At 43.6% G+C, this 24548-nt stretch overlaps 1 protein-coding gene across 1 annotated transcript in view; it reads left to right on the forward strand.

Moving 5' to 3' along the window:
• The window catches only part of LOC142786883 (uncharacterized), a 153452-nt gene extending 132634 nt beyond the window's left edge, over positions 1-20818 (forward strand). Inside the window, exon 2 of the mRNA XM_075884579.1 lies at positions 20525-20818. Within this exon, the coding sequence (XP_075740694.1) occupies positions 20525-20818 (294 nt within the window). The remainder of the gene's footprint in view (positions 1-20524) is intronic.
• The last annotated feature ends 3730 nt before the right edge of the window (positions 20819-24548 follow it).

The raw sequence follows: 24548 nt of genomic DNA on the forward strand, positions 1-24548 counted from the left end.
CAGCGGTAAAGCCAGCGTGAGCGGAAAAGCATTACATGATACGAAATGAACGCAAGAACAGGCCACTTGTGCATCAAACAAATAAAGCATTTGCGACTGCACAGGCCAAATATGCATCTTGGCACGTCCCTTTCTGGCAAACAAAAGGACAAATACTTATATATGATTAAGCTTCACAAAAGCACTGCGGTAAAGCCAGCTTGAGCACAAGAGCATTACATCATACGAAATGAACGCAAGCCCACGCCACTTGTGCATCAAAAAAATATAAGTATTAGCGACTGCTCAGGCCAATATGCATCTTGGCACGTCCATTTCAGGGAGATAAAAAGACACATACCAAAAGATGATTAAGCTTCACTGCATCGCAAAAGCACTGCGCTAAAGCCAGCGTGAGCAGAAGAGCATTACATGATACGAAACGAACGCATGCACAGGTTACTTGTGCATCAAACAAATATAAGCATTTGCGACTGCTCAGGCCAAATATGCATCTTGGCACGTCCGTTTCAGAGAGACAAAAAGACAATTACCGAAAGATGACTAAGCTTCACTGCATTGCGAAATTCACAGCGGTAAAGCCAGCGTGAGCGGATAAGCATTACATGCTACGAAATGAACGCAAGAACAGGCCACTTGTGCATCAAACAAATATAAGCATTTGTGACTGCACAGGCCAATTATGCGTCTTGGCACGTCCCTTTCTGGCAAACAAAAGGACAAATACTTATATATGATCAAGCTTCACTGCATTGCAAAAGCACTGCGGTAAAGCCAGCGTGAGCAGAAGAGCATTACAACATACGAAATGAACGCATGCACAGGCCACTTGTGCATCAAACAAATATAAGTATTTGCGACTGCTCAGGCCAAATATGCATCTTGGCACGTTCATTTCCGTGAGACAAAACTACAATTACCAAAAGCTGATTAGGCTTCACTGCATCGCCAAAGCACTGCGGTAAAACCAGCATGAGCAGAAGAGCATTCGATAATACGAAATGAACGCATACACAGGCCACTTGTGCATCAAACAAATATAAGCCTTTGCGACTGCTCAGGCCAAATATGCATCTTGGCATGTTCGTCTCAGACAAACGAAAAGACAAATACTAAAATATGATCAAGCTTCCCTGCATCGAAAAAGCACTGCGGTAAAGCCAGCGTGAGCAGAAGAGCATTAGATGATACGAAATGAACGCAAGCCCAGGCCACTTGCGCATTTAACAAAGATAGGCATTTGCGGCTGCTCAAGCCAAATATGCATCTTGGCACGTCCATTTCAGGCAAACAAAAGGACAAATACTTAAATTTGATCAAGCTTCACTGCATCGCAAAAGCACTGCGGTAATGCCAGCGTGAGCAGAAGAGCATTACATGATACGAAATGAACGCATGCACAGTCCACTTGTGCATCAAACAAATATAAACATTTGCGACTGCTCAGGCCAAATATGCATCTTGGCACGTCCGTTTCATGGAGACAAAAAGATAATTACCAAAAGATGATTAAGCTTCACTGCATCGCGAAAGCACTGCGGTAAAGCCACCGTGAGCAGAAAAGCATTACATGATACGAAATTAACGCATGCACAGGCCACTTTTGCATCAAACAAATATAGGCATTCGCGACTGCTCAGGCCAAATATGCATCTTGGCACGTGCGTTTCAGGCAAACAAAAGGACAAATACTAAAATATCATCAAGCTTCACTGCATTACAAAAGCACTGCGGAAAAGCCAGCTTGAGCACAAGAGCATTACATCATACGAAATGAACTCAAGCCCACGCCACTTGTGCATCAAAAAAAAGAATTTGAGACTGCTCAGGCCATTATGCATCTTGGCACGTCCATTTCAGGGAGACAAAAAGACACATACCAAAAGATGATTAAGCTTCACTGCATTGAAAAAGAACTGCGCTAAAGCCAGCGTGAGCAGAAGAGCATTACATGATACGAAACGAACGCATGCAGAGGCCACTTGTGCATCAAACAAATATAAGCATTTGCGACTGCTCAGGCCAAATATGCATCTTGGCACGTCCGTTTCAAAGAGACAAAAAGACAATTACCGAAAGATGACTAAGCTTCACTGCATTGCGAAATTCACAGCGGTAAAGCCAGCGTGAGCGGAAAAGCATTACATGATACGAAATGAACGCAAGAACAGGCAACTTGTGCATCAAACAAATATAAGCATTTGCGACTGCTCAGGCCAAATATGCATCTTGACATGTCCGTTTCATGGAGACAAAAATACAATTACCAAGAGATGATTAGGCTTCACTGCATTGCGAAAGCACTGCAGTAAAGCTAGCGTGAGAACAAGGGCATTACTCAATACGAAATGAACGCATGCCCACGCCACTTGTGCATCAAAAAATATAAGTATTTGCGACTGCTCAGGCCAAATACGCATCTTGGCACGTCCGTTTCAGGCAAACAAAAGGACAAATACTAAAATATGATCAAGCTTCACTGCATCGAAAAAGCACTGCGGTAAAGCCAGAATGAGCAGAAGAGCCATACATGATACAAAATGAACGCATGCCCAGGCCACTTGTGCATCAAACAAATATAAGCATTTGCGACTGCACAGGCCAAATTTGCATCTTGGCACGGCCGCTTCAGGCAAACAAAAGGACAAATACTTATATATGATCAAGCTTCACTGCATTGCAAAAGCACTGCGGTAAAGCCAGCGTGAGCAGAAGAGCATTACAACATACGAAATGAACGCATGCACAGGCCACTTGTGCATCAAACAAATCTAATTATTTGCGACTGCTCAGGCCAAATATGCATCTTGGCACGTTCGTTTCCGGGAGACAAAACTACAATTACCAAAAGCTGATTAGGCTTCACTGCATCGCCAAAGCACTGCGGTAAAACCAGCATGAGCAGAAGAGCAATCGATGATACGAAATGAACGCATACACAGGCCACTTGTGCATCAAACAAATATAAGCATTTGCGACTGCTCAGGCCAAATATGCATCTTGGCATGTTCGTCTCAGACAAACGAAAAGACAAATACTAAAATATGATCAAGCTTCACAGCATCGAAAAAGCACTGCGGTAAAGCCAGCGTGAGCAGAAGAGCATTAGATGATACGAAATGAACGCAAGCCCAGGCCACTTGCGCATCTAACAAAGATAGGCATTTGCGGCTGCTCAACCCAAATATGCATCTTGGCACGTCCATTTCAGGCAAACAAAAGGACAAATACTTAAATTTGATCAAGCTTCACTGCATCGCAAAAGCACTGCGGTAATGCCAGCGTGAGCAGAAGAGCATTACATGATACGAAATGAACGCATGCACAGGCCACTAGTGCATCAAACAAATATAAGCATTCACGACTGCTCAGGCCAAATATGCATCTTGGCACGTCCGTTTCAGGCAAACAAAAGGACAAATACTAAAATATCATCAAGCTTCACTGCATCGAAACAGCACTGCGGTAAAGCCAGCATGAGCAGAAGAGCATAACATGATACGAAATGAACGCATGCACAAGCCACTTGTGCATCAAACAAATATAGGCATTTGCGACTGCTCGAGCCAAATACGCATCTTGGCACGTCCATTTCAGGCGAACAAAAAGACAAATACTTAAATTTATTCAAGCTTCACTGCATCACGAACGCACTGCGGTAAAGCCAGCGTGAGCAGAAGAGCATTACATGATACGAAATGAACGCATGCACAGGCCACTAGTGCATCAAACAAATATAAGTATTTGCGACTGCTCAGGCCAAATATGCATCTTGGCACGTCCGTTTCAGGCAAACAAAAGGACAAATACTAAAATATCATCAAGCTTCACTGCATCGAAACAGCACTGCGGTAAAGCCAGCATGAGCAGAAGAGCATAACATGATACGAAATGAACGCATGCACAAGCCACTTGTGCATCAAACAAATATAGGCATTTGCGACTGCTCGAGCCAAATACGCATCTTGGCACGTCCATTTCAGGCAAACAAAAAGACAAATACTTAAATTTATTCAAGCTTCACTGCATCACGAACGCACTGCGGTAAAGCCAGCGTGAGCAGAAGAGCATTACATGATACGAAATGAACGCATGCACAGGCCACTAGTGCATCAAACAAATATAAGTATTTGCGACTGCTCAGGCCAAATATGCATCTTGGCACGTCCGTTTTATGGAGACAAAAAGACAATTACCAAAAAATTATTAAGCTTCACTGGATCGAAAAAGCCCTGTGGTAAAGCCAGCGTGAACAGAAGAGCATTACATGATACGAAGTGAACGCATGCACAAGCCACCTGTGCATCAAACAAATATAAGCATTTGCGACTGCTCGGGCCAAATACGCATCTTGGCACGTTCGTTTCAGGGAGACAAAACTACAATTACCAAAAGCTCATTAAGCTTCACTGCATCGCCAAAGCACTGCGGTAAAACCAGCATGAGCAGAAGAGCATTACTTGATACGAAATGAACGCATGCACAGGCCACTTGTGCATCAATAAATATAAGCATTTGCGACTGCACAGGCCACTTGTGCATCAAACAAATATAAGTATTTTCGACCTCTCCGGCCAAATATGCATCTTGGCATGTCCGTCTAAAACAAACGAAAAGACAAATACTAAAATATGATCAAGCTTCACTGCATCGAAAAAGCACTGCGGTAAAGCCAGCGTGAGCAGAAGAGCATTACATGATACGAAATGAACGCATGCACAGGCCACTTTTGCATCTAACAAATATAAGCATTCGCGACTGCTCAGGCCAAATATGCATCTTGGCACGTCCGTTTCAGGCAAACAAAAGGACAAATACTAAAATATCATCAAGCTTCACTGCATCGAAACAGCACTGCGGTAAAGCCAGCATGAGCAGAAGAGCATTACATGATACGAAATGAACGCATGCACAAGCCACTTGTGCATCAAACAAATATAGGCATTTGCGACTGCTCGAGCCAAATACGCATCTTGGCACGTCCGTTTCAGGCAAACAAAAAGACAAATACTTAAATTTATTCAAGCTTCACTGCATCGCGAAAGCACTGCGGTAAAGGCAGCGTGAGCAGAAGAGCATTACATGATACGAAATGAACGCATTCACAGGCCACTAGTGCATCAAACAAATATAAGTATTTGCGACTGCTCAGGCCAAATATGCATCTTGGCACGTCCGTTTTATGGAGACAAAAAGACAGTTACCAAAAAATTATTAAGCTTCACTGGATCGAAAAAGCACTGCGGTAAAGCCAGCATGAGCAGAAGAGCATAACATGATACGAAATGAACGCATGCACAAGCCACTTGTGCATCAAACAAATATAGGCATTTGCGACTGCTCGAGCCAAATACGCATCTTGGCACGTCCATTTCAGGCAAACAAAAAGACAAATACTTAAATTTATTCAAGCTTCACTGCATCACGAACGCACTGCGGTAAAGCCAGCGTGAGCAGAAGAGCATTACATGATACGAAATGAACGCATGCACAGGCCACTAGTGCATCAAACAAATATGAGTATTTGCGACTGCTCACGCCAAATATACATCTTGGCACGTCCGTTTTATGGAGACAAAAAGACAATTACCAAAAAATTATTAAGCTTCACTGGATCGAAAAAGCACTGTGGTAAAGCCAGCGTGAACAGAAGAGCATTATATGATACGAAATGAACGCATGCACAAGCCACCTTTGCATCAAACAAATATAAGCATTTGCGACTGCTCGGGCCAAATACGCATCTTGGCACGTTCGTTTCAGGGAGACAAAACTACAATTACCAAAAGCTCAATAGGCTTCACTGCATCGCCAAAGCACTGCGGTAAAACCAGCATGAGCAGAAGAGCATTACATGATACGAAATGAACGCATGCACAGGCCACTTGTGCATCAATAAATATAAGCATTTGCGACTGCACAGGCCACTTGTGCATCAAACAAATATAAGTATTTTCGACCTCTCAGGCCAAATATGCATCTTGGCATGTCCGTCTAAAACAAACGAAAAGACAAATACTAAAATATGATCAAGCTTCACTGCATCGAAAAAGCACTGCGGTAAAGCCAGCGTGAGCAGAAGAGCATTACATGATACGAAATGAACGCATGCACAGGCCACTTTTGCATCTAACAAATATAAGCATTCGCGACTGCTCAGGCCAAATATGCATCTTGGCACGTCCGTTTCAGGCAAACAAAAGGACAAATACTAAAATATCATCAAGCTTCACTGCATCGAAACAGCACTGCGGTAAAGCCAGCATGAGCAGAAGAGCATTACATGATACGAAATGAACGCATGCACAAGCCACTTGTGCATCAAACAAATATAGGCATTTGCGACTGCTCGAGCCAAATACACATCTTGGCACGTCCGTTTCAGGCAAACAAAAAGACAAATACTTAAATTTATTCAAGCTTCACTGCATCGCGAAAGCACTGCGGTAAAGCCAGCGTGAGCAGAAGAGCATTACATGATACGAAATGAACGCATTCACAGGCCACTAGTGCATCAAACAAATATAAGTATTTGCGACTGCTCAGGCCAAATACGCATCTTGGCACGTCCGTTTCAGGCAAACAAAAGGACAAATACTAAAATATGATCAAGCTTCACTGCATCGAAAAAGCACTGCGGTAAAGCCAGAATGAGCAGAAGAACCATACATGATACAAAATGAACGCATGCCCAGGCCACTTGTGCATCAAACAAATATAAGCATTTGCGACTGCACAGGCCAAATTTGCATCTTGGCACGGCCGCTTCAGGCAAACAAAAGGACAAATACTTATATATGATCAAGCTTCACTGCATTGCAAAAGCACTGCGGTAAAGCCAGCGTGAGCAGAAGAGCATTACAACATACGAAATGAACGCATGCACAGGCCACTTGTGCATCAAACAAATCTAATTATTTGCGACTGCTCAGGCCAAATATTCATCTTGGCACGTTCGTTTCCGGGAGACAAAACTACAATAACCAAAAGCTGATTAGGCTTCACTGCATCGCCAAAGCACTGCGGTAAAACCAGCATGAGCAGAAGAGCATTCGATGATACGAAATGAACGCATACACAGGCCACTTGCGCATCAAACAAATATAAGCATTTGCGACTTCTCAGGCCAAATATGCATCTTGGCATGTTCGTCTCAGACAAACGAAAAGACAAATACTAAAATATGATCAAGCTTCACTGCATCGAAAAAGCACTGCGGTAAAGCCAGCGTGAGCAGAAGAGCATTAGATGATACGAAATGAACGCAAGCCCAGGCCACTTGCGCATCTAACAAAGATAGGCATTTGCGGCCGCTCAAGCCAAATATGCATCTTGGCACGTCCATTTCAGGCAAACAAAAGGACAAATACTTAAATTTGATCAAGCTTCACTGCATCGCAAAAGCACTGCGGTAATGCCAGCGTGAGCAGAAGAGCATTACATGATACGAAATGAACGCATGCACAGGCCACTTGTGCATCAAACAAATATAAGCATTTGCGACTGCTCAGGCCAAATATGCATCTTGGCACGTCCGTTTCATGGAGACAAAAAGATAATTACCAAAAGATGATTAAGCTTCACTGCATCGCGAAAGCACTGCGGTAAAGCCACCGTGAGCCGAAAAGCATTACATGATACGAAATTAACGCATGCACAGGCCACTTTTGCATCTAACAAATATAAGCATTCGCGACTGCTCAGGCCAAATATGCATCTTGGCACGTCCGTTTCAGGCAAACAAAAAGGACAAATACTAAAATATCATCAAGCTTCACTGCATCGAAACAGCACTGCGCTAAAGCCAGCATGAGCAGAAGAGCATTACATGATACGAAATGAACGCATGCACAAGCCACTTGTGCATCAAACAAATATAGGCATTTGCGACTGCTCGAGCCAAATACGCATCTTGGCACGTCCGTTTCAGGCAAACAAAAAGACAAATACTTAAATTTATTCAAGCTTCACTGCATCGCGAAAGCACTGCGGTAAAGCCAGCGTGAGCAGAAGAGCATTACATGATACGAAATGAACGCATGCACAGGCCACTAGTGCATCAAACAAATATAAGTATTTGCGACTGCTCAGGCCAAATATGCATCTTGGCACGTCCGTTTTATGGAGACAAAAAGACAATTACCAAAAAATTATTAAGCTTCACTGGATCGAAAAAGCACTGCGGTAAAGCCAGCGTGAACAGAAGAGCATTACATGATTCGAAATGAACGCATGCACAAGCCACTTGTGCATCAAACAAATATAAGCATTTGCGACAGCTCAGGCCAAATATGCATCTTGGCACGTCCGTTTCAGAGAGACAAAAAGACAATTACCAAAAGACGATTAAGCTTCACTGCATCACGAAAGCACTGTGGTAAAGCCAACATGAGCAGAAGAGCAATACATGATACGAAATGAACGCAAGCGCAGGCCACTTGTGCATAAAAAAATATAGGCATTTGCGACTGCTCAGGCCAAATATGCATCTTAGCACGTCCGTTTCAGGGAGACAATAAGACAATTACGGAAAGATGCCTAAGCTTCACTGCATCGCGAAATTCACTGCGGTAAAGCCAGCGTGAGCAGAAAAGCATTACATGATACGAAATGAACGCAAGAACAGGCCACTTGTGCATCAAACAAATGTAAGCATTTGCGACTGCACAGGCCAAATATGCATCTTGGCACGTCCGTTTCTGGCAAACAAAAGGACAAATACTTAAATATGATCAAGCTTCACTGCAATGCAAAAACACTACGGTAAAGCCAGCGTGAGCAGAAGAGCATTACAAAATACGAATTGAACGCATGCACAGGCCACTTGTGCATCAAACAAATATAAGTATTTGCGGCTGCTCAGGCCAAATATGCATCTTGGCACATCCGTTTTAGGGAGACAAAAAGACAATTACCAAAAAATTATTAAGCTTCACTGGATCAAAAAAGCACTGCGGTAAAGCCAGCGTGAACAGAAGAGCATTACATGATACGAAATGAACGCAAGCACAAGCAACTTGTGCATCAAACAAATATAAGCGTTTGCGACTGCTCGGGCCCAATATGCATCTTGGCATGTCCGTTTCATGGACACAAAAAGACAATTACCAAAACATTATTAGGCTTCACTGCATCACGAAAGCAATGCGGTAAAGCCACCGTGAGCAGAAAAGCATTACATGATACGAAATTAACGCATGCACAGGCCACTTTTGCATCAAACAAATATAAGCATTTGCGACTGCCCAGGCCAAATATGCATCTTGGCACGTCCGTTCCAGGCAAACAAAAGGACAAATACTTAAATATGATCAAGCTTCACTGCATCACAAAAGCACTGCGGTAAAGCCAGCTTGAACACAAGAGCATTACATCATACGAAATGAACTCAAGCTTACGCCGCTTGTGCATCAAAAAAAAAGTATTTGAGACTGCTCAGGCCAATATGCATCTTGGCATGTCCATTTCAGGGAGACAAAAACACACATACCAAAACATGATTAGGCTTCACTGCATCGCGAAAGCAATGCGGTAAAGCCACCGTGAGCAGAAAAGCATCACATGATACGAAATTAACGCATGCACAGGCCACTTGTGCATCAAACAAATATAAGCATTTGCGACTGCTCAGGCCAAATATGCATCTTGGCACGTCCGTTTCAGAGAGACAAAAAGACAATTACCGAAAGATGACTAAGCTTCACTGCATTGCTAAATTCACAGCGGTAAAGCCAGCGTGAGCGGAAAAGCATTACATGATATGAAATGAACGCAAGAACAGGCCACTTGTGCATCAAACAAATATAAGCATTTGCGACTGCACAGGCCAAATATGCATCTTTGCACGTCCCTTTCTGGCAAACAAAAGGACAAATATATATGATTAAGCTTCACAAAAGCACTGCGGTAAAGCCAGCTTGAGCACAAGAGCATTACATCATACGAAATGAACGCAAGCCCACGCCACTTGTGCATCAAAAAAATATAAGTATTAGCGACTGCTCAGGCCAATATGCATCTTGGCACGTCCATTTCAGGGAGATAAAAAGACACATACCAAAAGATGATTAGGCTTCACTGCATCGCAAAAGCACTGCGCTAAAGCCAGCGTGAGCAGAGGAGCATTACATGATACGAAACGAACGCATGCACAGGCCACTTGTGCATCAAACAAATATAAGCATTTGCGACTGCTCAGGCCAAATATGCATCTTGGCACGTCCGTTTCAGAGAGACAAAAAGACAATTACCGAAAGATGACTAAGCTTCACTGCATTGCGAAATTCACAGCGGTAAAGCCAGCGTGAGCGGATAAGCATTACATGCTACGAAATGAACGCAAGAACAGGCCACTTGTGCATCAAACAAATATAAGCATTTGCGACTGCACAGGCCAAATATGCGTCTTGGCACGTCCCTTTCTGGCAAAGAAAAGGACAAATACTTATATATGATCAAGCTTCACTGCATTGCAAAAGCACTGCGGTAAAGCCAGCGTGAGCAGAAGAGCATTACAACATACGAAATGAACGCATGCACAGGCCACTTGTGCATCAAACAAATATAAGTATTTGCGACTGCTCAGGCCAAATATGCATCATGGCACGTTCATTTCCGGGAGACAAAACTACAATTACCAAAAGCTGATTAGGCTTCACTGCATCGCCAAATCACTGCGGTAAAACCAGCATGAGCAGAAGAGCATTCGATGATACGAAATGAATGCATACACAGGCCACTTGTGCATCAAACAAATATAAGCCTTTGCGACTGCTCAGGCCAAATATGCATCTTGGCATGTTCGTCTCAGACAAACGAAAAGACAAATACTAAAATATGATCAAGCTTCACTGCATCGAAAAAGCACTGCGGTAAAGCCAGCGTGAGCAGAAGAGCATTAGATGATACGAAATGAACGCAAGCCCAGGCCACTTGCGCATCTAACAAAGATAGGCATTTGCGGCTGCTCAAGCCAAATATGCATCTTGGCACGTCCATTTCAGGCAAACAAAAGGACAAATACTTAAATTTGATCAAGCTTCACTGCATCGCAAAAGCACTGCGGTAATGCCAGCGTGAGCAGAAGAGCATTACATGATACGAAATGAACGCATGCACAGGCCACTTGTGCATCAAACAAATATAAACATTTGCGACAGCTCAGGCCAAATATGCATCTTGGCACGTCCGTTTCATGGAGACAAAAAGATAATTACCAAAAGATGATTAAGCTTCACTGCATCGCGAAAGCACTGCGGTAAAGCCACCGTGAGCAGAAGAGCATTACATGATACGAAATTAACGCATGCACAGGCCACTTTTGCATCAAACAAATATAAGCATTCGCGACTGCTCAGGCCAAATATGCATCTTGGCACGTCCGTTTCAGGCAAACAAAAGGACAAATACTAAAATATCATCAAGCTTCACTGCATCGAAACAGCACTGCGGTAAAGCCAGCATGAGCAGAAGATCATTACATGATACGAAATGAACGCATGCATAAGCCACTTGTGCATCAAACAAATATAAGCATACTCGACTGCTCGAGCCAAATACGCATCTTGGCACGTCCGCTTCTAGCAAACAAAAAGACAAATACTTAAATTTATTTAAGCTTCACTGCATCGCGAAAGCACTGCGGTAAAGCCAGCGTGAGCAGAAGAGCATTACATGATACGAAATGAACGCATACACAGGCCACTTGTGCATTCTTTATTCATTCTTTATTCATACATATCCCCGCTTTGCCAGAGGCGTTACAGCAGGGGGGTTACAAAGTTGAAAAAAATACATCTTCATTAACACTGCACACTTGCTTAGATGTCAAACAATTCCATTCGTTAATAGTTTTAACAAAAAACGAGTTTGAATACAGGTTCGTCCTGGCCCGGCACGGCTTTATTTTGTGTATGTGGTCTGTACGTTGAGATATGTAATCTGGTCTTTTTAAGTAAGTGTCGCTGTCTAGTCCCGTTTTTTTATGAAATATTTGGTATAAAAGCTTCAAACGCAATTTTTTGCGACGGGACGACAGTAACTCCCAGTTTAACTCCTTTTTCATTTCGGTACAACTCTGCTTTTGTCCGTACCGACCCAAAACAAACCTGGCTGCTCTGTTTTGTATTTTTTCTAATTTATTTATCAAACCTGTTTGTGTTGGGTCCCAAAGAGTACAGGCATACTCCAAGATTGGACGAATACAAGTGAGGTAGGCCGTGCTTCTAAGGTTAGGATCTGCACATCTCAAATTCCTTTGAATATAATTCAACGCTATCGCGGCTTTGGAAACCACATAATCCACATGTGCATTCCAGGAACAATCATGCGACAGCAATACACCCAAATATTTGTACGAGTATTTTTTATCTAATTTATTTCCTCCTAGACAAAAATTTGCATCAAATATTTTTTTCTTCTTTGTAAAACACACATGAACGCACTTATTTGTGTTTAATTTCATTTGCCACTTAAGGCACCATTGATGAATACGTGCAAGATCAGCCTGCAATTCAAGGACATCATGTTCTTTCTGAATTTTTCTGTAGACTACGCAATCATCAGCAAAGAGCCGTATACTTGAGCTTATATCTTTGTTAATGTCATTTATAAAAATTATGAATAGCAGAGGCCCCAATACAGATCCCTGGGGGACGCCCGAAGTGACCTCTAGAAATTCCGACTTAGTACCATTCAGGACAACACATTGGCGGCGTTGTGACAGGTAATTCTCTATCCAATTAAAAATTCTCTCATCTATATTAAATATTCGTAATTTTTCGAGGAGCAGAGGATGCGAAACAGTGTCGAAAGCTTTACTGAAATCTAAAAAGATGCAGTCTGTTTGCCCACCTAGATCAATTTCGGATACTAGATCGTTGTAGAACTCGAGAAGTTGGGTCGTACAGGAAAAGCCCTTACGAAAACCGTGTTGAGTCTTTGTTAACAAATCGTAATCTAATAAATGCTTCATTAGAGCCTTATATATTACATGTTCAATGATTTTACATGATATCGAGGTAAGCGAAATAGGTCTATAATTCGTGACATCTTTTTTAGGACCTCCTTTGTGGATCGGGACTACATTTGCCACTTTCCAGTCTTGTGGCAACTGGCCAGTGCTTAGTGATTTTTCAAAGATCAGGTAAAGGTAGAGCGAAATGGGGTTAACGCACTGTTTTAAAACTCTTAGAGAGACACCGTCAGGGCCGATAGCTTTACTGTCGTCGAGATTCCTGAGCAAGGCCTCAATACCGCTGACACTAATTACAAGAGGTTCCATGAGAGGAACACTGCTACTTGTCAAGGATGAGCTCAATGCAGATTTAGGAAGAAAAACGGATTGGAAGTAGTTATTTAGGCACGTGGCTTTATCCGTATCATTGGAAAGAGTGCGTCCATCGAAAATAAGTTCATTTATTCCAACCGGATCAGACCCACATCCCTTTAGATATTGCCAGAAAGGTTTAGGATTTGTACTAATATTTTCATTCCATCGTTTAAAAAAATGCTGCTTTGCATTTACTGATTCTTCTTTATATTCACGTGTTAGCTCCTGTAGCTTCTTATAATGAACTTTACCTTTCATTTTTTTTGTATTTTTTGAATACCCGTCTTCGTTTCTTAATTAGTTTCAGGATACTGTAAGTCACCCACGGTTTTTTACGTTTCTTAAGCTTAGCCGAATCCATACTTGGTATGTACTGCTCTGAGAGTTCGAGTATCTTATTTTTAAATGTGTTCCACAAATACTCTACACTGTGTTCCTCTACCAAGCATTCAAATACAGGCAAATAATCAAGAAGCCTTGCGGAAATTGACGGATAGTCGCCTTTGTCAAAAAAGAACAACTTTCTTCTGATACTCTTCGTGATTTTTTGAATTTTTGTTATAACGCCTGCTACTACAACCTGATGGTCACTAATGCCTGGAATGATATCGACGTTACTTACTAAATTAGGGGAGTTACAAAAGAGAAGATCAAGGGTATGCTTAAGTCTTGTGGGTTCTAAAACGTACTGTATCAACCCAAAAGTGTCAACAATGTTCTTCATTTCTAGGTTATTACGGCTGGCATGCAGCACCTCGCATGAGTGACTTCGCCATTTTAGATCGGGTAAATTAAAATCACCTGCTAATAATATCGTACGGTCAGACGCCTGTGAAACGATGTCACCTAATAATTGCAAAATACTGGAGTTCGCGGCGGGCGGTCGATAAAACGTCCCAGCTACAAAAGAAAAATTGTTACTGACTGTAACAGTACTCCAGACAGATTCGACAGCGTCATTACCGATATCAAGATTAGCGGATGAAAGGGACGAGTGAACTAACAAGAAAACACCACCCCCATGATTCGGCCTATCTTTACGGTAGGCAGTATAATTGTTAGGAAACACTTCATGATCAGAGATGGATGGGTTGAGCCAAGATTCTGTACCGAACACGACATCGGCCTTCACGGTATCAAGCAAGCCAGCGAATTCGTCTATTTTGTTTATTACACTTCGGCAATTCACTACTGCAATAATTAAATCACGATGAACGCAGATGGTACAATTTTCCTGTCATTGTTTAGACAAGGCAACGACTTCTTCCTTTTCATCATCCCAAGTAAATGCTCTGCCGTTTATAATCAGTTTATCGGCTTTTAGCTTAACCAGGTTTTTCTTATCCGCCCTTTTCGCTTTACCATATTCCCAAAGCTTCTTTCGTACAGTGCGCGTTTCGAATGAATAGTCCTGCTCAATGCTGTACTGTGTACCTTTCAAATTCTTGGCTTTTTTAAGGACGACCTCTTTTTCCTTATCAGATGAAAAGTTCACAATAATTGGCCTTTTTTTCCGTTCATTAAAACGACCTACGCGATGTGCCCTTTGAACTGATGTCAGTTCGTATCCGAGTTGGGCAGTGCAGATGCCCTTAACGAGGGCCTCAGACTGTTCCCAAGTTTCATGCTGGTCATTATCGTCTATCCCGTAAAACACAAGGTTCATTCTACGGCTTCTGTTTTCGAGGTCGATATTTTTCTTTTGAAGAATTCGCATCTGATGAGTTAGATTCTTTATTACAGTGGCTTGCTCATGTACCAATTTCATGACGCTTTCTATATGGCCCTCGGTCATCTCTAGCTTGCTCTTTATTTCAGCTATGTTAGTATCACTGTTAGTTATCCTAGTATCAATATTCTCTAACTTACTCATAATAGTATCCTGCAACTTCTTCAAATAATCCATTTCACCTTTATCGAAAGGCCCAGGATTGAGCTCAATGTCTCCAGAAAGTAGTAGAAGAAGAGCAACATATAGCACTCGGTTCACAATAAAGCGAAAACGCTTCCCATTAACTCCAGTGCACACTCGCACCGTGGTGCTCGCGACACATGCCTTTGTGGGAGGAGCCGGCAACGCTAAAAGTGCTTTAGGAAATTCAAGCATACGAACAGCACTAACCTGCAAGAGCAGAAGTGTTTTGAGCTTCATGTCGGCAAGCGTGCCGGCTCCAATTCCCACGCAGCCAAGGTGTCGCGCAAATATATACGCCAGTTCTGGGTCACATGATGTTCCACACATGCAGCGACTGTCGCCGTCGTAATCGCTCACGCAAGCGGCCCAACAAGAATCGCAGCACTCCTCGTCCAGCGATGAAGATGCTCGAGCTGATGACGCTTTGCGTGATGTATCCGCAGATGGGATGGCAGAACACACGTGTACCGTATGCCCGCCGAACGGCTGATGCGCAGTTTCCGTCCAAAAGACCGCAAAAACCTGCAAGAGCAGAAGTGTTTTGAGCTTCATGTCGGCAAGCGTGCCGGCTCCAATTCCCCAAATGAAACAATTATAAGCATTTGCGACTGCTCAGGCTAAATATGCATCTTGGCACGTCCGTTTCAAGCAAACAAAAGGACAAATACTAAAATATGATCAAGCTTCACTGCATCGCGAAAGCACTGCGGTAAAGCCAGCATGAGCACAATAGCATTACTTGATACGAAATGAACGCATGCCCACGCCACTTGTGCATCAAACAAATATAAATATTTGCGACTGCTCAGGCCAAATATGCATCTTCGCACGTCCGTTTTAGGGAGACAAAAAGACAATTACCAAAAAATTATTAAGCTTCACAGGATCAAAAAAGCACTGCGGTAAAGCCAGCGTGAACAGAAGAGCATTACACTATACGAAATGAACGCATGCACAGGCCACCTGTGCATCAAACAAATATAAGCATTTGCGACAGCTCAGGCCAAATATGCATCTTGGCACGTCCGTTTCAAAGAGACAAAAAGACAATTACCAAAAGACGATTAAGCTTCACTGCATCACGAAAGCACTGTGGTAAAGCCAACATGAGCAGAAGAGCAATACATAATACGAAATGAACGCAAGCACAGGCCACTTGTGCATAAAAAAATATAGGCATTTATGACTGCTCAGGCCAAATATGCATCTTAGCACGTCCGTTTCAGGGAGACAATAAGACAATTACGGAAAGATGCCTGAGCTTCACTGCATCGCGAAATTCACTGCGGTAAAGCCAGCGTGAGCAGAAAAGCATTACATGATACGAAATAACGCAAGAACAGGCCACTTGTGCATCAAACAAATATAAGCATTTGCGACTGCACAGGCCAAATATGCATCTTGGCACGTCCGTTTCTGGCAAACAAAAGGACAAATACTTAAATATGATCAAGCTTCACTGCATTGCAAAACACTACGGTAAAGCCAGCGTGAGCAGAAGAGCATTACAAGATACGAATTGAACGCATGCACAGGCCACTTGTGCATCAAACAAATATAAGTATTTGCGGCTGCTCAGGCCAAATATGCACCTTGGCACATCCGTTTTAGGGAGACAAAAAGACAAATACCGAAAAATTATTAAGATTCACTGGATCAAAAAAGCACTGCGGTAAAGCCAGCGTGAACAGAAGAGCATTACATGATACGAAATGAACGCATGCACAAGCCACTTGTGCATCAAACAAATATAAGCGTTTGCGACTGCTCGGGCCCAATATGCATCTTGGCATGTCCGTTTCATGGAGACAAAAAGACAATTACCAAAACATGATTAGGCTTCACTGCATCGCGAAAGCACTGCGGTAAAGCCACCATGAGCAGAAAAGCATTACATGATACGAAATTAACGCATGCACAGGCCACTTTTGCATCAAACAAATATAAGCATTTGCGACTGCACAGGCCAAATATGCATCTTGGCACGTCCGTTTCAGGCAAACAAAAGGACAAATACTTAAATATGATCAAGCTTCACTGCATCACAAAAGCACTGCGGTAAAGCCAGCTTGAGCACAAGAGCATTACATCATACGAAATGAACTCAAGCCCACGCCACTTGTGCATCAAAAAAAAGTATTTGAGACTGCTCAGGCCAATATGCATCTTGGCATGTCCATTTCAGGGAGACAAAAACACACATACCAAAACATGATTAGGCTTCACTGCATCGCAGAAGCAATGCGGTAAAGCCACCGTGAGCAGAAAAGCATCACATGATACGAAATTAACGCATGCACAGGCCACTTGTGCATCAAACAAATATAAGCATTTGCGACTGCTCAGGCCAAATATGCATCTTGGCACGACCGTTTCAGAGAGACAAAAAGACAATTACCGAAAGATGACTAAGCTTCACTGCATTGCTAAATTCACAGCGGTAAAGCCAGCGTGAGCGGAAAAGCATTACATGATATGAAATGAACGCAAGAACAGGCCACTTGTGCATCAAACAAATATAAGCATTTGCGACTGCACAGGCCAAATATGCATCTTTGCACGTCCCTTTCTGGCAAACAAAAGGACAAATATATATGATTAAGCTTCACAAAAGCACTGCGGTAAAGCCAGCTTGAGCACAAGAGCATTACATCATACGAAATGAACGCAAGCCCACGCCACTTGTGCATCAAAAAAATATAAGTATTAGCGACTGCTCAGGCCAATATGCATCTTGGCACGTCCATTTCAGGGAGATAAAAAGACACATACCAAAAGATGATTAGGTTGTAGCACCGAAAGGCGGGCGAGTTGGAACTTATCCATAGTGGGCAGCGCACAAAAGGAAACACACAAGAGAAGGAATCAGGACAAGCGCTGGTCTAACAACTGAAAGTTTTATTTGAAAGAAAGCATATATATACATGTGTACACAGAAAATCAAGTGCTACGCAAGATTACTTCCGATCAATGAAACCAATCTCCTGTTCAGATAAAGAAACAGATGGCTGGCTAACGCAAATGCCAACACTCTTCGCCATGTGGTAAGCCTCAGCAATCTCACGTGTCCTTTGATTATGATGGCGGTCGATGATTGCGGTTTGCTCAAAAGAAGGAATACAACCGCAATCGCGGCAATGGCTGGCGAGGTGAGACAGAACCCCACCCTTTAAAGAATTTTCATGCTCCCGTAGCCTAATATTAATACATCTACCGGTCTGTCCTATGCAGACACTCCCGCACGAGCAAGGAATTTTATAGACTACCCCGGTCGAACATGCGGTATACTTCTTAACGTGCTTGATTGAACAAGTGTTATCAACCGCCCTCGTAATTCCCTTAACGCGTCTATGAATCTTGCCACATAAGCTACCCAATTTATTCCCACTTGAAAAAACAACGTCAACCCCATACTGCCCCCCAACTTTCTTTAATCTATGTGAAATGGAATGTACATAGGGAATCACTGCAAAACGCTTTTGCTCGCGTTGAGAGGTTGCTGGTTGGTTGGTGGGCTGCGCGTTACTATTTACTTTCTTTAGCAAACGCTCGGAAGCAGAAACGAGAAAGGCGGTGGGAAAACCCGCTGTCTTAAGCCGATCACACTGATTACGAAAGCTTTCCTCTGTGGCATGGAAACAAGATTTTGCGACAGCTGCGTGAAGGCATGAAGTGACTATACCATTTTTTACCAGTTTAGAATGAGCAGATTTAAAGTTTAGGAGGGGTTTAGCCGACCTGGGAGCGTATAACCAACAGACATGCGCATCCTGGAATCGCAATATTAGGTCAAGGAACTGAAGCTCATTCTTTTCATTGGGAACTTCACACGTAAACTGAAGACCCTGCCCCCTTTCCCTAAATGCCTTGAGAATGTTCACCTTATCATGTAAGCTACTAACACTATCCAAAAAAACCAAGTAATCATCCACATACCTAAATATACGAGTCCCCCAACCCTCAAAATCTCTTTCTAGATCGCGATCAATTCTACTCAACAATATGTCACTTAGGACCGGGGCAACTCTGGAACCTATGCATACACCTGAGGCCTGAACAAACAAATCCCCTTGCCAAGAAACAAAAGTAGAATCAAGATAAAAACGAAGAAGTTCAAGGAAACTTTGAACAGCAATACCACATTTGTCAACAAACCGCGTTTCTTCATTAAGTTCAGTGATAGTTTCCTTAACACATAGTAACAGAAAATTATGCGGCAGTGAATAGAACAGGTCCTGAACATCGACACTGAAGGCAGACTTTTTTTCCCAAAGGTTCTGATTACCCAAGAAATCAACAACCTGTAGTGAATTCCTAACCAAGAATGGATCCACTAAATTCAACGAGCTGAGGTGGGTTTGCAAGTAGCCCGAGACAACGTGTTGCCACGAGCCACGCTCCGACACAATTGCCCGAAAGGGTACATCGGGTTTATGCGTCTTGGCGGAGAAGAACACCTGCAACTCCAGGCTTTTTGAATTCTTCGCCAAGGACCTCAGTCGTTCAAGCTTTAGGTCTGACAATAATGCCAATGCCTTCTTCTTAACAGAAGCCGGCTTACAAGTGACTGGTTTGAAGTTTTTTTGCATTGCTTGAACAGCCTTATCCTGAAACATGCCCGCGGGCATTACGACGAAGGATCCTTCCTTATCTGACACCAAAAGCCGCAAATCACTTGCGGCAAAAGAGTTTACTAAGCGTCGCGACTGGCCATCTCGACTGAATCTCGTACTGCACTTGGAAACCACATCAATACACTGTTTCAAACAAAAGGATCGGTTAGGCTCAGAAACCTGGTTAGCAACGGAATGAGTCATTGCCAATTTTTCCGTGGCGGTGAGCTTTGGTTCAAAGGCAAATTTGGGACCAAGCCCCAGAAATTCCTGGTCATATTCTTCAATGTGGGCACCTCCAAGAAGCACAACCCGACCTGTACCTTTTTTCGCCTTCGGTCGTGGTGGTAGCGTCACCAGCACAGCCCTCCAAAGGTACTCAGTCGCCGCGTCCGTGGCCGAGCACCAATCAGCGTAGAGTCGCCGCTTCCGACGGTCGTCGCCTTCAGCACCACAGCATACCCGCAAACAGCTTCTGAAGAACCGCGCCTGCCGCCACCACTCCGAGCGCAGAAGTCGGCACACTCTCCTAACATGACTGGGGGACGGCTGTAGCCAACCGCACAGCCCCTGAAGATCCGGGGGACACTGTGAGATCCTGGCATACCACGAATACGAATTTGTGTCAATACGTCAATTTCATGGACGCATCTGCCATTTCTTCAGTCATCGCCGTTTGCATCTGCCGTGCACGGACTGCTTCGTGGTATGCCAGGATCTCACAGTGTCCCCCGGATCTTCAGGGGCTGTGCGGTTGGCTACAGCCGTCCCCCAGTCATGTTAGGAGAGTGTGCCGACTTCTGCGCTCGGAGTGGTGGCGGCAGGCGCGGTTCTTCAGAAGCTGTTTGCGGGTATGCTGTGGTGCTGAAGGCGACGACCGTCGGAAGCGGCGACTCTACGCTGATTGGTGCTCGGCCACGGACGCGGCGACTGAGTACCTTTGGAGGGCTGTGCTGGTGACGCTACCACCACGACCGAAGGCGAAAAAAGGTACAGGTCGGGTTGTGCTTCTTGGAGGTGCCCACATTGAAGAATATGACCAGGAATTTCTGGGGCTTGGTCCCAAATTTGCCTTTGAACCAAAGCTCACCGCCACGGAAAAATTGGCAATGACTCATTCCGTTGCTAACCAGGTTTCTGAGCCTAACCGATCCTTTTGTTTGAAACAGTGTATTGATGTGGTTTCCAAGTGCAGTACGAGATTCAGTCGAGATGGCCAGTCGCGACGCTTAGTAAACTCTTTTGCCGCAAGTGATTTGCGGCTTTTGGTGTCAGATAAGGAAGGATCCTTCGTCGTAATGCCCGCGGGCATGTTTCAGGATAAGGCTGTTCAAGCAATGCAAAAAAACTTCAAACCAGTCACTTGTAAGCCGGCTTCTGTTAAGAAGAAGGCATTGGCATTATTGTCAGACCTAAAGCTTGAACGACTGAGGTCCTTGGCGAAGAATTCAAAAAGCCTGGAGTTGCAGGTGTTCTTCTCCGCCAAGACGCATAAACCCGATGTACCCTTTCGGGCAATTGTGTCGGAGCGTGGCTCGTGGCAACACGTTGTCTCGGGCTACTTGCAAACCCACCTCAGCTCGTTGAATTTAGTGGATCCATTCTTGGTTAGGAATTCACTACAGGTTGTTGATTTCTTGGGTAATCAGAACCTTTGGGAAAAAAAGTCTGCCTTCAGTGTCGATGTTCAGGACCTGTTCTATTCACTGCCGCATAATTTTCTGTTACTATGTGTTAAGGAAACTATCACTGAACTTAATGAAGAAACGCGGTTTGTTGACAAATGTGGTATTGCTGTTCAAAGTTTCCTTGAACTTCTTCGTTTTTATCTTGATTCTACTTTTGTTTCTTGGCAAGGGGATTTGTTTGTTCAGGCCTCAGGTGTATGCATAGGTTCCAGAGTTGCCCCGGTCCTAAGTGACATATTGTTGAGTAGAATTGATCGCGATCTAGAAAGAGATTTTGAGGGTTGGGGGACTCGTATATTTAGGTATGTGGATGATTACTTGGTTTTTTTGGATAGTGTTAGTAGCTTACATGATAAGGTGAACATTCTCAAGGCATTTAGGGAAAGGGGGCAGGGTCTTCAGTTTACGTGTGAAGTTCCCAATGAAAAGAATGAGCTTCAGTTCCTTGACCTAACATTGCGATTCCAGGATGCGCATGTCTGTTGGTTATACGCTCCCAGGTCGGCTAAACCCCTCCTAAACTTTAAATCTGCTCATTCTAAACTGGTAAAAAATGGTATAGTCACTTCATGCCTTCACGCAGCTGTCGCAAAATCTTGTTTCCATGCCACAGAGGAAAGCTTTCGTAATCAGTGTGATCGGCTTAAGACAGCGGGTTTTCCCACCGCCTTTCTCGTTTCTGCTTCCGAGCGTTTGCTAAAGAAAGTAAATAGTAACGCGCAGCCCACCAACCAACCAGCAACCTCTCAACGCGAGCAAAAGCGTTTTGCAGTGATTCCCTATGTACATTCCATTTCACATAGATTAAAGAAAGTTGGGGGGCAGTATGGGGTTGACGTTGTTTTTTCAAGTGGGAATAAATTGGGTAGCTTATGTGGCAAGATTCATAGACGCGTTAAGGGAATTACGAGGGCGGTTGATAACACTTGTTCAATCAAGCACGTTAAGAAGTATAACGCATGTTCGACCGGGGTAGTCTATAAAATTCCTTGCTCGTGCGGGAGTGTCTGCATAGGACAGACCGGTAGATGTATTAATATTAGGCTACGGGAGCATGAAAATTCTTTAAAGGGTGGGGTTCTGTCTCACCTCGCCAGCCATTGCCGCGATTGCGGTTGTATTCCTTCTTTTGAGCAAACCGCAATCATCGACCGCCATCATAATCAAAGGACACGTGAGATTGCTGAGGCTTACCACATGGCGAAGAGTGTTGGCATTTGCGTTAGCCAGCCATCTGTTTCTTTATCTGAACAGGAGATTGGTTTCATTGATCGGAAGTAATCTTGCGTAGCACTTGATTTTCTGTGTACACATGTATATATATGCTTTCTTTCAAATAAAACTTTCAGTTGTTAGACCAGCGCTTGTCCTGATTCCTTCTCTTGTGTGTTTCCTTTTGTGCGCTGCCCACTATGGAGATGATTAGGCTTCACTGCATCGCAAAAGCACTGCGCTAAAGCCAGCGTGAGCAGAGGAGCATTACATGATACGAAACGAACGCATGCACAGGCCACTTGTGCATCAAACAAATATAAGCATTTGCGACTGCTCAGGCCAAATATGCATCTTGGCACGTCCGTTTCAGAGAGACAAAAAGACAATTACCGAAAGATGACTAAGCTTCACTGCATTGCGAAATTCACAGCGGTAAAGCCAGCGTGAGCGGATAAGCATTACATGCTACGAAATGAACGCAAGAACAGGCCACTTGTGCATCAAACAAATATAAGCATTTGCGACTGCACAGGCCAAATATGCGTCTTGGCACGTCCCTTTCTGGCAAAGAAAAGGACAAATACTTATATATGATCAAGCTTCACTGCATTGCAAAAGCACTGCGGTAAAGCCAGCGTGAGCAGAAGAGCATTACAACATACGAAATGAACGCATGCACAGGCCACTTGTGCATCAAACAAATATAAGTATTTGCGACTGCTCAGGCCAAATATGCATCATGGCACGTTCATTTCCGGGAGACAAAACTACAATTACCAAAAGCTGATTAGGCTTCACTGCATCGCCAAATCACTGCGGTAAAACCAGCATGAGCAGAAGAGCATTCGATGATACGAAATGAACGCATACACAGGCCACTTGTGCATCAAACAAATATAAGCCTTTGCGACTGCTCAGGCCAAATATGCATCTTGGCATGTTCGTCTCAGACAAACGAAAAGACAAATACTAAAATATGATCAAGCTTCACTGCATCGAAAAAGCACTGCGGTAAAGCCAGCGTGAGCAGAAGAGCATTAGATGATACGAAATGAACGCAAGCCCAGGCCACTTGCGCATCTAACAAAGATAGGCATTTGCGGCTGCTCAAGCCAAATATGCATCTTGGCACGTCCATTTCAGGCAAACAAAAGGACAAATACCTAAATTTGATCAAGCTTCACTGCATCGCAAAAGCACTGCGGTAATGCCAGCGTGAGCAGAAGAGCATTACATGATACGAAATGAACGCATGCACAGGCCACTTGTGCATCAAACAAATATAAACATTTGCGACAGCTCAGGCCAAATATGCATCTTGGCACGTCCGTTTCATGGAGACAAAAAGATAATTACCAAAAGATGATTAAGCTTCACTGCATCGCGAAAGCACTGCGGTAAAGCCACCGTGAGCAGAAGAGCATTACATGATACGAAATTAACGCATGCACAGGCCACTTTTGCATCAAACAAATATAAGCATTCGCGACTGCTCAGGCCAAATATGCATCTTGGCACGTCCGTTTCAGGCAAACAAAAGGACAAATACTAAAATATCATCAAGCTTCACTGCATCGAAACAGCACTGCGGTAAAGCCAGCATGAGCAGAAGATCATTACATGATACGAAATGAACGCATGCATAAGCCACTTGTGCATCAAACAAATATAAGCATACTCGACTGCTCGAGCCAAATACGCATCTTGGCACGTCCGCTTCTAGCAAACAAAAAGACAAATACTTAAATTTATTTAAGCTTCACTGCATCGCGAAAGCACTGCGGTAA

This window comes from Rhipicephalus microplus, unplaced genomic scaffold (assembly GCF_043290135.1).
Source record: "Rhipicephalus microplus isolate Deutch F79 unplaced genomic scaffold, USDA_Rmic scaffold_36, whole genome shotgun sequence".
Taxonomy (NCBI): domain Eukaryota; kingdom Metazoa; phylum Arthropoda; class Arachnida; order Ixodida; family Ixodidae; genus Rhipicephalus; species Rhipicephalus microplus.